This window comes from Helicoverpa zea, chromosome 11 (assembly GCF_022581195.2).
Source record: "Helicoverpa zea isolate HzStark_Cry1AcR chromosome 11, ilHelZeax1.1, whole genome shotgun sequence".
Lineage (NCBI taxonomy): Eukaryota > Metazoa > Arthropoda > Insecta > Lepidoptera > Noctuidae > Helicoverpa > Helicoverpa zea.
The window spans coordinates 564899-579023 of NC_061462.1; the positions used below are offsets into that span (position 1 = coordinate 564899).

General features: G+C 37.5%; 1 protein-coding gene across 1 annotated transcript in view; it reads left to right on the forward strand.

Moving 5' to 3' along the window:
• Window positions 1-2723: 2723 nt before the first annotated feature.
• The window catches only part of LOC124634419, a 28855-nt gene continuing 17453 nt past the window's right edge, over window positions 2724-14125 (forward strand). The window contains exon 1 of the mRNA XM_047169993.1: window positions 2724-2892. Coding sequence (XP_047025949.1) covers window positions 2878-2892 — 15 coding nt within the window. The 5' untranslated portion in view covers window positions 2724-2877. The remainder of the gene's footprint in view (window positions 2893-14125) is intronic.

Below are 14125 nucleotides of genomic sequence, written 5' to 3' on the forward strand. Positions count from 1 at the left end.
AAAACGAAACCGGTTAACCGGTATTGCATGCCCTAGTTGCAATATCAAAAGAAGAAGAATAACCTACCATAAGTAAGTATAATAAATAAGGAATTATGTAGTACATCAATGGTGACCTTCGGCACAGCCAGGTCAGCAATGCAATAAAATAGGAACCTTTCCGATGACCCTTAGTACTTTTCACTATGTAGGTAAGCATTAGGTATGCAAGGATTAACATAAACTTTCTAATGGAAAGAAGACGTGTTTAAACTCACTATACATAGGTACTGTTAAGTACTTTACAAAGAAAGATAGGAAGATTAACTAATGATAATGGAGAAGAATCAATCTGTTTTGTATTTTAAGGTTCTGTGCCTTCATAGGCCTAAGAAAAGACAAAGGATGATAACCTACCTAGTAGTAAAACCGTGTCACACAGGAAACAGGTACAAAGTAAAAGATCAACTTAAATGTAAGAGTAAGTGTGGTACATCTTAGTTTACTTTTTAAAAGATAAAAGACAAGAACACTGTTATGCTTAATCAAGTTTAAACACTTCATTGGATAACAGTATAATACTTAATTGAATTTATATAAACGATCTGATTGTGACATATATTATGTTGATAAAAGCATTAATAACTCTGCAGAGATTGTGTGGGAAACATTATGAAATTTTTTCACTATGAAATACCTGATCCTTGGGAGAAAGCCTTTGAAGCTCGAACCATATGAATGTAATTGCTATTATTTCAATATCTGCAGTTATATTATGGAAAGGAGAAACAAAAGAGTTTATACCTAATTAAAAATTGTAAATCGTGGTTTTGAAATTTCTATCCTATGTTAATAATGGAAAAAAAATACACGGCTATCTTCATTATAGGGCAATTTACAAATTTTTGTATCTAACAAATGAAAATCAAAATGCTACGTAAGTACCTAATTTAAAACAATGATAAAATTTTAATTGGTGCAAATAATAGTGAGTGTACCTAACAATAAGATCTAATAAAGTAACAGAGTTAAACTATGTGAAGGCTAACAACTACGGAAGAAATTAATGATATTGTTAAAGGAAAATTAACGCATAGATAATGCCTACAGACATGGCTATGGTCAATGAATACTGCATTCTTTGGATTGAAATTCCTTGACGAATTAATTAGTTATGAAGCGAGCTACCATGCACTAAAAGCACATCAACCAACCTGAATCTGGCTTTCTTCAATTCATTCATCCACCTTATCACAATATAGGTAAGTAGCAGATTAATTTTGTAACAATATAAATATTTGCTAACCGCAATAGCCAATGGGCAGGTAGGCTTGCAAACATTCGAACGAAGAAAATTACCGGAGGCTTTTTGATTAATAACCCGTGGCTTGACCATGTGCCTCTAGGTCACTATGGCTCTTTCTTCATACTATCTATAGATTTTTTATAATAATCTATCTGGCTTCCTAACACTTATCATTATAACGTTAGCAAATAAATTGGACGTCGCACAGTGGACGAGTTTAAGAAGGTGGCGGGCATTGGATGGATGTGAGATGACCAAGACCGGGATAGTTGGTGCTCGTTGGGCTACGATCAGCAACGGACGGCAATAGGCTGACATGCACCGAGACTACGCTTATACACCTCACCTTATGGCAAAAAATCTCATAAATCAGAGCAATACACTAACACGGAAACAATAGACTTAAAGACCATAAGCGGATACAAAAACCAATCACCAAATAATCCAAGGTTATGGTCAAGTCAGTCATGTTCCAAATAATCTGAACCATCAAGCGATATACCACCCTGTGGCCTTTATAATAGAGCTTGTAATCTATCACCATGGTGAAGACAATAGATTTTAATTCCGTTTGGTAAGAATCAGGTGTGAAGCAATTTCATTGAGGACAATGATCGGATGGGGGACCAACCACGCGGAACCAGAGCAAAAGGGTTTTTAGATTAAATAAAAGTATAACAACATAATTTCAACAATTTCACCAGCGCAAAGTTATTAGGGGGAAATTCTTGATAGGGAATGAAACATCCTATTCCCTAACCTAACCTTATATTCGCAGGACTAAAAAAATATTTCCTCTTAAACAGATCAACTTTTGATTACCTTGACAAGTAGCTAGCCAATCTGCCCGATAAACATTAGCATCATTATCTCTCGAGACATCATTTCCAAATCATCATCTACTTGCTCTTGATTCCACTACTTTAAATTCCACAAGTGTCAATACGTCGAACCATTAATTTGCAAGTTTCAACATTATCTAATAGCTAGTCTTGCATTTCATCGGCTTCCTCAAGAAAATGCTGATAAAATAAATTATCATACATTTGTCTATCTAGAAAATTATCCAAATCAACTTTCGTGAGAGGAAAACTGCCCTTTCTTCATCTATTTATCGAAAGTTGGGAACATAATGAAAAGGTTCGTCTTTTGTTTCTCATCATAACATAACATTTCATTATTGTCATCCAGACATTGCGGTTGTGCTAAACACTACTTTCTTTGTGCAAGATCGCTTATATATAGACCGTTTAGTAGATAAGATATAAAATAACATGCATAGATAAACGTCTACTTACGCCATCCGGAAAACATGACATGATCTAATGTTATGTGAGAAAAATCTGTAACACAATCACTTTATAAGAATGAAGTAGTTAAAAATCATCGCAATGATATGCGCATGAGTCGTTGATTGTGGTCATTCAGCATTCTGCGCCCGCGCTAGCCGCTCGCGTGCTAAACTACTCGATTTTACAACAATCGATCGTGATTAATATCGATAAGTTTGAAATGTGGAATAACTTATTATACTTAACTTTTAAGTGATTGTGGTTTGTGTTTCTAATTTAGGTAGCTTTATTGGAGATAATATGTTGCGATACTTGGTGAGATTTTTGAATATTTTATTGGGTTGAAGACACTTATTTTCTTTTATTTATGTAAAAGGTGAAAATGTTATGCTCTATCCTGATTTATCTCGAAAAAATCTTTTATTTTCCGTGCTTTAGTGCACACGTTAGGGGAGAGCCATGAGCAGCAGTGGACCAATATCATAGCCCGATGGTAATGATAAAATCTCACTCCGATTATATTATTATTCTAACATAAAAAGAAATCACGTAGGTACCTATCCAAAAATAAAATGGATTTTTAGAATGTTTTCATTCACTACAAACTCGTCGTAAGTATAAGGAAAACGCGAAATTTCGCTACCTATCCAATGTGTAACAAATATATACTTTGTACATACTAATTGGTAATCGAACCGAACTGCTGCGTGACCACTTACAAGTAAATGAACGAAATCTTGATTAGCTTATATAACTTAATTAGCTTAATAGCTTTCAAAATGCAAAAAAAAAATTATACTTAATTTCAAATACTGTACTCACCGGGACTTTTCAGGAATCTCCTGCAACAAAATAGCATCAAGTGATTGTGTTTTTTTTTGCTTTTACTTACATAGATTTAACGGGATAAGGATCTACAGAAATCCAAAATTTCGGTATCGAGGTAAACCAAAAAGAATATAATTGAATCGAAAACAATACTCTTCAATGGTATGATTGTGGTGGTAAGTAGGGCAATCACAAGACATCTTACACCTTGAGCCACATAGTTACCATTCGCGCTTGACCGCTATGGCTTCTATGTGGAGAAAACAACCGAAAGTTTAATGGATTTACCTGGATGATCATACTAAGGATCCAATAATAATAATAATAAGCCCCGCAGGGCATCTGAGGCGGATGACGGGGAGTAGCGACCCCGCGGGGCTATATATCCGAGTGCTCCAGGGAGAGTATACTGTCCCCCATCTCCGGCTTGCCGGAGTGAAGCATGACGGGGGATAGGTCTCCCGCCTCTTGGCTTGCCTTCACCGGCCGGTCAGAGTGGAGTCGCTAGAGCAGGGTTAACAGCCCACTCGGAGGGTAGGTGCCTCGTGGTAAGTGGCGAGTGGGCCGGTGATGCTGGACCCACAGGGAGCGCGTGATCTGCGTTTAAAGTCCGCCGAGGTATCCTCACCCTTCAGCCGCTCATGTACCTGTTGCCCTCTTGTTGCGATTTAGCGACTGATTCCCGGGGGCCCAGTAAGTGAGTTGGCGAGTCTCCACCTGCCATTTTTACATGTATTTAATACATTGTCATCGGCAGGTGCCATAGTTCCCATAGTTTCCCATTCCTAGTCCATTAGCATCCCATCACAATAGCCCAAGTAGTTTTCATCCATAGTTAGCAATAGTTTAGCACAGAACCGGGGATTGTCCTTGGGTACATTTCTATAGTGTATACGGGGATAATCGTCGGTTTTGTGTCGCCATTTCATTAAAGTTGTCTCAAAAGGGCTTCAGCGTGTTGGCTTTGGCCCCACGTTCGCCTCCCAAAAATCCGGGACTCTATAGTCCCGAGGTCTGGTAGAGACATACAAAATAATAATAATAACCCCGCAGGGCATCTGCTTCCCCGCAGGGCATCTGAGGCGGATGACGGGGAGTAGCGACCCCGCGGGGCTATATATCCGAGTGCTCCAGGGAGAGTATACTGTCCCCCACCTCCGGCTTGCCGGAGTGAAGCATGACGGGGGATAGGTCTCCCGCCTCTTGGCTTGCCTTCATCGGCCGGTCAGAGTGGAGTCGCTAGAGCAAGGTTAGTCCTGCTCGGAGGGTAGGTGCCTCGTGGTAAGTGGCGAGTGGGCCGGTGATGCTGGACCCACAGGGAGCGCGTGATCTGCGTTTAAAGTCCGCCGAGGTATCCTCACCCTTCTCAGCCGCTCATGTCCCTGTTGCCCTCTTGTTGCTTTTCAGTGACTGATTCCCGGGGGCCCAGTAAGTGAGTTGGCGAGTCTCCACCTGCCATTTTAACATGTATTTAATACATTGTCATCGGCAGGTGCCATAGTTCCCGTAGTTTCCCCATTCCTAGTCCATTAGCATCCCATCACAATAGCCTAAGTAGTTTTTATCCATAGTTAGCAATAGTTTAGCACAGAACCGGGGATTGTTCTTGGGTACATTTCTATAGTGTATACAGGGATAATCGTCGGTTTTGTGTTACCATTTCATTAAAGTTGTCTCAAAAGGGCTTCAGCGTGTTGGCTTCGGCCCCACGTTCGCCTTCCAAAAATCCGGGACTCTGTAGTCCCGTGGTCGGTTAGAGACATACAAAAATAATAATAATAATAATAAAGCCATTTATTCCATATCTTCACTTAAGTTTTTACATTACAGTGTGTGTTAGTAAGTTGTAGCTTATAATTAATGTTAGTAGAAGTATAATTTTTAAGAGATATGGACCCCTGTTTGGGTAAAGGCCTCCTCCATCCTCTTCCATGTGTCCCTGTCCTTGCCTAAATTTATCCAATCGTTCCCTGCAACGTTTGTTATATCATCAGCCCACCGTCTTAATTGTCGACCAACGTTCCTTTTCCCTTTTGGTCCTTTCCAACGTGTGGCTTCAATGGTCCATCGTCTGTCTGAGTATCGTGAGATGTGTCCGGCCCATCTCCATTTTGATAAGTGTGCGTGCCTTAGAGCATCAGTGAGTTTGGTTTTTTGGCGAATGTCCTTGTTCTTGATTTTATTTATCCTTCTTATTTTCAGCATACTCCTTTCCATTGCTGTCTGGCTGCATTTGATTTTCTGTTGTATTTTGTTTGTAAATACCCAAGTTTGGCAACCATACAACAAGCAGGGTAATAAGCACGTATCATATACTATCTTTTTCATGTGCAAGCTAAATTTCCCTTTAAAAATTTCTCTTAGTGACCAGAATTTTTTCCAAGTTGCATTAATACGTCTCGTTACTTCTTCTTCGTTATTTGATATTTTGAATGAAATTTGCTTACCCAAATAGATGTAGTCACTGACGTACTCTATTGTATTCTCTTTTATCATAATCGGGCGTTCGTAGTTGTTAGTTAATATCTTTGTTTTATTTACATTCATTTCTAGGCCAATTTTAGAACTTTCGTGGTCAAGTGATTTCATCATTTCCTCCAGGTCTTTGGCAGTTTCGGCTATTATAACAATGTCGTCAGCGAACCTCAAATGATTTAAATATTGTCCGTTTATATATACTCCCCTGTTTTTCCAGTTTAGTTTTTGGAAAATATTTTCAAGTACTGCTATAAACAGTTTTGGAGATAAAGGATCTCCCTGTCTGACTCCTCGTTCTATGTTTATTTCGTCCCCTCTCGTTTCCAATTTTACTCGGCTCGTACTTTTTGCATAGATGTATTTCAAAATATTGATGTACTTGTAGTTAATATTTGACTGTTGCAGTGCGTTCCAGATTGAACAGTGACTGATGGTGTCGAAAGCTTTACTGTAGTCGATGAAGGCCACATACAGAGGTCTGTTGTACTCTCTATATTTTTCTATGACTTGTTCTAATGTCTGTATGTGGTCCATTGTGCTAAAGCCTGACCTGAATCCCGCTTGTTCCTTTGGCTGCTGTTTATCAATATCATCAGATATTCTCTTTAGCATTATAGATGAGAATAGTTTGTATACGCTTGCTAATAAGCTAATGGGTCTATAATTCCCTATGTCCAAGGGGTTTCCTTTCTTGAACAGCAAAATTATGTCCGATGCACACCATTGTTTTGGGACTTCTTCTACGTCTAGTATCATATTAAACAATTGCGTAAAATGGTGTGTTAAGATGGGTGCTCCTATTTTAAGGGCTTCGTTGCATAATCCATCCGGTCCGGGACTCTTCTCAGTCTTCAGCTTTTTTATATGTTCATAAACTTCGAAGTCTTCGATTGGTCTGATGTGGTCAGTTGTATTTATGTGAGTTATTGGCACTTCGGTTCCAGTGTTGCTTTGTTTCTTGTACAAGTTTTTGTAAAAGTTGGTTGCTTGGTTTATTACATCTTTCCTTGATTTTGTTGCCTGTGAGTTTTGCTCAAGTTTTTGTATCCATGATTTATGTGTGGTTAATTCTTTATAGGCTCTTTTGGTACTCCTGAAGTTCTTGATATTTCTTGAAATAGTTTCGTATCTGTGTTTGTTGTAGTCCTTTCGAATTGATTGATTAACAGAGAGCTTAAAATGCAAAAAAAATTACACAAGTTCACCAACATAGTATATTCTCTAAAGACACACTCCAACTAATAGAAAGACGCACGGAACTACTACACACCAAAAAAAAAAAAATAAAACCAAAGAAATTAAAGAAGAACTAAGTAGAATATACAAAGAGACTAACAAAGGATCCAATAGTATAACCCTAATTATTTTTATTTAGACACAATAAATGACGAATGATACAAAGGTTTTCAATTATGAAATCCTTAATGTAAACTAATCAATCCAAAGCTTCTTTTTATACATAGGTGCCATGCATGAACTTTCTGGTTTACTACTTTTGGATCTATCCTAGGGCTCTACAAACGTATCTATTAAGATGATCATACACAACGGACTCACTAATTTTTTCAGCCATACCAGCCATCTCACACCTTGATCCACATCCACCGATTACATAACGAGCTGGTCGTCCCCCATATAGCAGTAAAAATACATAACCATTCAGTTTCAATACATTCCGCGATGTTCGCAAAGGTAAGCCGGTTGGCAAAAACAATTCGACCGGGAAATCATTACGATAAAGTTGTAATGTACTGACCTCCTGTTTACGTACTTATACCTCTACATATAAGGATTTCAAGTAAACATGAATGCGTATTTTTATACCTAAAAATCGTCAGTTCAAACTCAAAAGTTTTTATTTAGAAACTAGCTGTTGCCCGCAACTTCGTCTGCGTGGGCAATATAGAATCGTCAAAATACTACTTATCCCGTAGGTGCATTCTTTCACGTGACAGTATAATTAGGATTAGCCCTTATAGTTCGGCCATTCAGAGAATGCGTTCCTGACACGTCGCGATTGAACTGACGACGTAACTACATTCATTGATTATTGATATAATAATGTTGTTTTAATGCTCCTCAATTGTTAAAACGGTAAACAACCAGCAAAAATATTTTTATCGTAACTGCAACGCCATTGCAAAGTTACGTCGTCAGTTCAATCGCGACGTGTCAGGAACGCATTCTCTGAATGGCCGAACTATAGCAGTCGCATAGATTCATTGATCAAGGTTGTGTTGTGGATGTGACCATTTATCTAAACAAAAGAAGTAAAGCTTGTGTCGTTGTTCAGCCAATTTGGAAAATTATTACGTATGGTGCGTAAGTAATTTTCACAGGAAACAGCTATAATCTATGTCTACATGCTTTGAGTCTGACAAAGCTGTCATTTGTACATTTTCTGCAGCTGCTGCGACTAATCAGAAGCCAGAAAGTCTGTCAGTCTTACCATAATATGGATATCGTCTTGTGTAGTTGACTGGATTGTAGATAGGTAGTCGCTCCAAGCAAAATATTGGTACTCAAACAGATTCGGTGACTGGAAGCCAACACCAGCATAGTTGAGGAATAGCTGGATGGATGATAAAATGAGTCATCATCATCAGCAGGCGCATAGGGTAGGATAGTTTCACTTACTCATGGTAAGGCTGACCCCACATTAGGCGTGCGCGATCCTCGGGCGTGTGAGTAGCGCGGGCGTCGCGAGCGCGCTACGTGAACGTCGCGTTTTGCTGCCCTGCGGCATGTGTGAAGAGTGCAAGCGACGCGCTCGCGGCGAGCACGCGGCGCTCGAGTTGCGTTCTTACCCCTTCGCCTGCTATCCCCGCCGCCCGCTAAACGCCTTAGCAGTTAAACGTCAAGGAGAGCGGCGCGTGCGCGCCGCGAGCGCGCTGCAAATGCCGCAGGGCAGCAAAACGCGACGCTCACGCAACGCGCTCGCGACGCACGCGCGGCGCCCGCGCCACTCACACGCCCGAGGATCGCGCACGCCTAATGTGGGGGAGGCCTAAGCCGGGACTCCACCGAAAAGTTTGCATTAGTTCACGAATAGGCAAAATGTACGTATCTGTGAGAGTCCACTTCATGTGTTCGTACTTGAAACCTGTAGTGTTGCCAAGATTTTCAGAATGTACGCTCGCAATTTGTCATTTCTTGGTGGAGCCAGTAAATCAAAAGAAACATAAGTGTTGTATACTGTGCGTCACTACCGCACACCGGGAAAATTTCGCTCTTGCGGAGGACGTTTATATACCATATTTTGTGTCACACGTAGACAGGACGACAGTAAGTATCCACCGAAACACTTTCAAAGATCTGATGAACGTCAAATCAGACCTGACTTGGTCACCTGGGGCCAATCAGAGCTCTATGAAGCGATAATACGCTTTGGCTCCTACTGTTATTGTGGTTTCTGAAAATTTATTCACCTCATTCAACGATGAATGTAATTCTGATGGTACTATTAAGAACACTTGCTTAGCGCAGAAGCTGACGTTGGCAGGTCAACTCTTTTGACTTCTCGAATAGGATACCATTAGTTTTTGTGCAATGCACACCTGCAATGCATTCTGGATTAGGATAGGATATAGGTGGATAGGATTTGCAACAGAGAACAATTCTGTCTTTGTGATTAAATGACATCAAACGTAGTTTTATATAAAAGGTGTTTTTTAGGGTTTTTAGACTTGGCTCGGGTCTTACTGAGACTGTTCGTAATCGTGCATGCATCGTAAGCATGTCTTTGGTATGCGGCGCGTAATTTGTACGTTTTCAGACGCATAAAGCATTTTACGTGTGTATGGTATTAAATAGAGAGAGCTCCCATTTCTTATCTGCACTTTGTATCTGGGCTTGTTTTTAAAGCTACAGAATCCTACATTACCAACCTCACGCTTAGCAGCGCTTGCGAGAGATAGATCCTCATTTCTTCTAGGATTAAGTTTACATATTTTGCATCAGAAAAAATAATTAAGGTCTACTTAATACTACTCACTCAAAGTAATTTGTTTTAAGGCCACCAAATTAGTGGAAGATAAGCTAAACTATGTTTATGAAAAAATCCTGATATAAACTCCATCTGTAACTTTGAATGATAATTAATTGTTCCACTAAAGTCGTCATTTTTGACATAATGTTCAAAAAATAATTTAGATGGCACCGTTTTAAATTTGGCTGAGAACTATTAATTTTCTTTTCATCAAGGTAATAATTATAGTTGGATTTTGATGTGGCACGGCAAACTGACAAACACTATTGGAATGTCTATCGAAAAATTACACTACGTGTTAAAATATGGTGAATTACGGAAAATACACAACTCCATCTGTTGAAATAATAATCCTCTATAAAGAATGTATGGTAATATTGTCATTTACCACCTCGCTCCTTCCTTTGACAAATTTGATGTATTTTATTTACCACAGACAGATGGAGCTACTTTAACCTTGGCTAAACAAAATTTTCATATTTTTTTTTCTTCCGAAGTTACTTATAAAGGTGTGATTTTCTGTGTAAAGATTAATAATAGGCCGATCAACTAATATAAGTACAACATTCAAATGTACAGTTTTGACAAATAGATTGCGTGTCGTAATATTTTACATCTTGAATTCACAAAATTAATCATATCTTTTGATAGAGTGAATCGATTTCGATGAAACAAAAACTAAGTAATACCCCAAGTTACGTAGAATTTTTGTATATAAGCATTGTCTGCATTTAATTCGTAGATTTTACGTGAATCCCGAACAAACAAACAGATAAACAGACAAACAGACAAACAGACAAACAGACAAACAGACAAAAATGACAAAAATGATGGAAATGGGTTCTGTTGGTTATCCTTTAACATGCTGGCTATTTTTTTTGTCAATTTCTTCAATGTACAAAAATTACTTTTCTACAGATTTATTATATGTATAGAAGATCTATCACAGATTGATATGAAACTCCGAAAGCTTGTACGGTTCTAAAGATGACGAGGAGAACCGATAAGAACCTTCATAGGCAGAGCTCACATAAAGCTTTAGGAAACTAGTTTTACTTGTTTCTCCCTTCGTTATTTTATTTTTGCCTATAAGAACAGCGTAGTGCCTTATTTAGGCTATGCATGTTACTGCTCTGATTTCTGGACAGTTCAATCAGCCGTCAAAGTTATACTGTTTGTGTTTGTATGTATAATAAAGATAACTCCTGGAAAACTGAAACGTTCTGGAATTAACGAAAATGGTCGGATGCATTTAAACAAAATTACGCATAATATCCAAATATTGGGTCGAGGGTAGGATTTCAGCACGCACACTACACTGCTAATGATCTACAAGTAATTAAGGTTGCAAATAAACAGTAATTAACGCTAAACATAATAACCTGTTAGCTACCTAATCAATCAATCAATCCAAATCTATATTTACATAAAAACGTTTGTACTGTGGCTGAGGTGTAATTACTGAAATTAAATAATTAAATACGTAATAAATAATGTAGTTACGTACTCATATTTTCAATAAAAACTGGTCCTAAAATGCAATTTTTTAAAAAGGGCTAGGAAATATTCAGAAGATTTTATTGTTACTTTATTTGTTAGACTATACCAATTTCACACGTAAGTATATCCATTGTTCTAAATTATCGTTTAATTAACGTCAATCTAAACTAATACCCACGACCTTAATTCAATAATAACCGACCTCGTTGATTCTCATAATCACAATATAAATAGCCATATTGAATCTCACATACAGGATCAAAAAAGGCTGAGAACATGTGCAATTATTTGCAAAACACCTATATGAAAAATCTTACAATATCTTAACCAAATCAAGTTTAAACTGGTAGAGTACCTACCTGTCTAATATGCTAACTAGAAACTGATCATGTACGCGTCTAATACGACTAAGCCAAGTAGTTACCTATAATTAATTGGCCAGCTTGAGGATCTCTTTATTTTGCACCACAATTTGAATTTCATAATGAGAGATTTTTCCACGACCTCTCCCAAATCTTTTTATCTTCCCATACTCCAAACCTTGTCATAGAGAAACTGGAGTTTTATTTCCATTATGATATTTCACCGTAAGGAAAAAAACCTCCTTTTTTATGTCTGTCGTCCACATCCTCATTTGATGATTACCCCTGCTGTGGACTAGCAGCGTGAGGGAGTGTCAGACTCTTACTGACTAAACCCATCATGTCACGCACGCAACTCGCGCGCAACGGCTCGCGCGAATTCTATGCAACGAGACTACCTTGCTTACTATCACGTCAATCATTTACTGTTTAATTAGCAAGTTGGTTTTTGGCCTATCCTCCCCTTCCTACATCAGCACCACATCTCAAAAGCCTCTCCAGTTTGCTTATATCCTGCTTAGTTAGCATCCAAGTTTCACAACCGTACAACGCAATGCACCAGATGTATGTCCTTATTAAATTCTTGAGAATTAATTAATGAATGAGAAATAAAATATGATAACTCCTAAGGCAGGTATAATTATATACCTTAATAAATTTTCTATGACCTCTTGTCAAAAAAGGGCTGTCGAAACCATAGATCTATCAGACATCCTCTAGATAAGCCGACGATGACCGATGGCGCGCACGCAACTCGTGCGCAACGGCACGCGCGAATACTATGCAACAAGACTACCTGGCTTACTATCAAGTCAATCATTAGCTGTTTAATTAGCTTGTTATATAGTAATGTAATGAAGTAGGAGGAGGAAAATAGTAGTGCCCACCGATATGACAAAAAAAGCATATGGTGTTAAATCTGTTATTTACAAAATTTACTAAAATAATCAAAAATTATATTACGAGTTGCAAAAATTAAGATTAAAACGATTACTGTCTTGAATATTAACTACTATGTATAAAACTACAACGGTAAATTAAGTTTACTTCATTTATTTTAATAAATCAACTTTATGCAATGTTAATTTTGGACCACTTTCTTCAGAAAATGTTTACCATTATCTACTACAAGCGCGAATTTCAAACTCTCGACCTTGCTTACCTTTTGCGAACTAATTAAAAATTCCGCCCATTTCCCTTGTTACGGCTAAGTGCCTTCAATAAATCGTTTGTGGAGAAACCTCAGAAATTGCTGAACAATACGCCATTCAACTTCAAACAATGTATCGTTACTCGTTAATATTAGAGTTGGGAATGCTGCAATTGCTTTCAAACACCTTTATGGTTTAATAATTATGATGAGGATAAGATGTTACTTCATAGACTCAACAACGTGGAAAATAACCTAAACAACTTTGACATTTATATTCACTTCATCATACATTTTCCAATTTACTCATAAAATTTACTAGCTTTTATATGTACGAGACGATCTTTAAACCAGTGTCGACACTTTCTCTTATATTTTAACAAAATAAATAAATTAGTCACAAACAAAAGAAAAATAAATCTTGGAAGAAAAGAAGATTTAGGTACCTATAATTGTTAACATGTAGAAAAGGGAACATACTAAAGAATAAAACGAAAACATCGTTATAGTTGTTTACATTAGTGTGCACATTGAGCAATATTCATTATTGTGTTCATAACAACAAACAATGTATTGATTAAACTTTCATAAGTAGTATAACGATATTTATAAACTGCTATAAAGTACCTATACCTAGTACAAAGAAAAGTTTCGTTTTATTAGTAAAATTTTATTTTTAGAGCTTCAGGAAAACAAACACTCCTTTTTTTATTTAATTCTCTCTCTTCTACAGAATTATAATAATTGGAATTTCAGAGTTTTCTTCCATTTTAATTTCTGTTTCCCTTGCTTTTTACACACTGTCTACATCTCTTTTATTCTTTTTCCTTTCGCAGGTATGCTGGAAGAGATTTCTTTAGAAATAAGCATTACCTTTGTAAATTCTTTCTTTCCTGTCATCTTTCTTTATTATGTGTGTACAAAAATTTGTAAATAAAATAAAATAATAATAGATTTCGATGTTAAAGACTGTTGGAAAGTAGTTCAAAAGCATTACTCAAAAACAAGACCTAACTTCACAAAATAACTTTCTTCAAAGAAATGATAATTGACCTCACACTTGGTTAACGTTACCTAACCGCGACGCAATATTAACTGCTCCATATAGCAAAGAATAAAGATACCGGTTTCGAAAATAACAACACACTTGTTACGCGTTCTTTCGTCCAATAAGCGGAAACTGGTTAAAAGTCGGTCGATGTATGACTGTGTTAATTAAATCTTCAATCAATCAGAAATTAT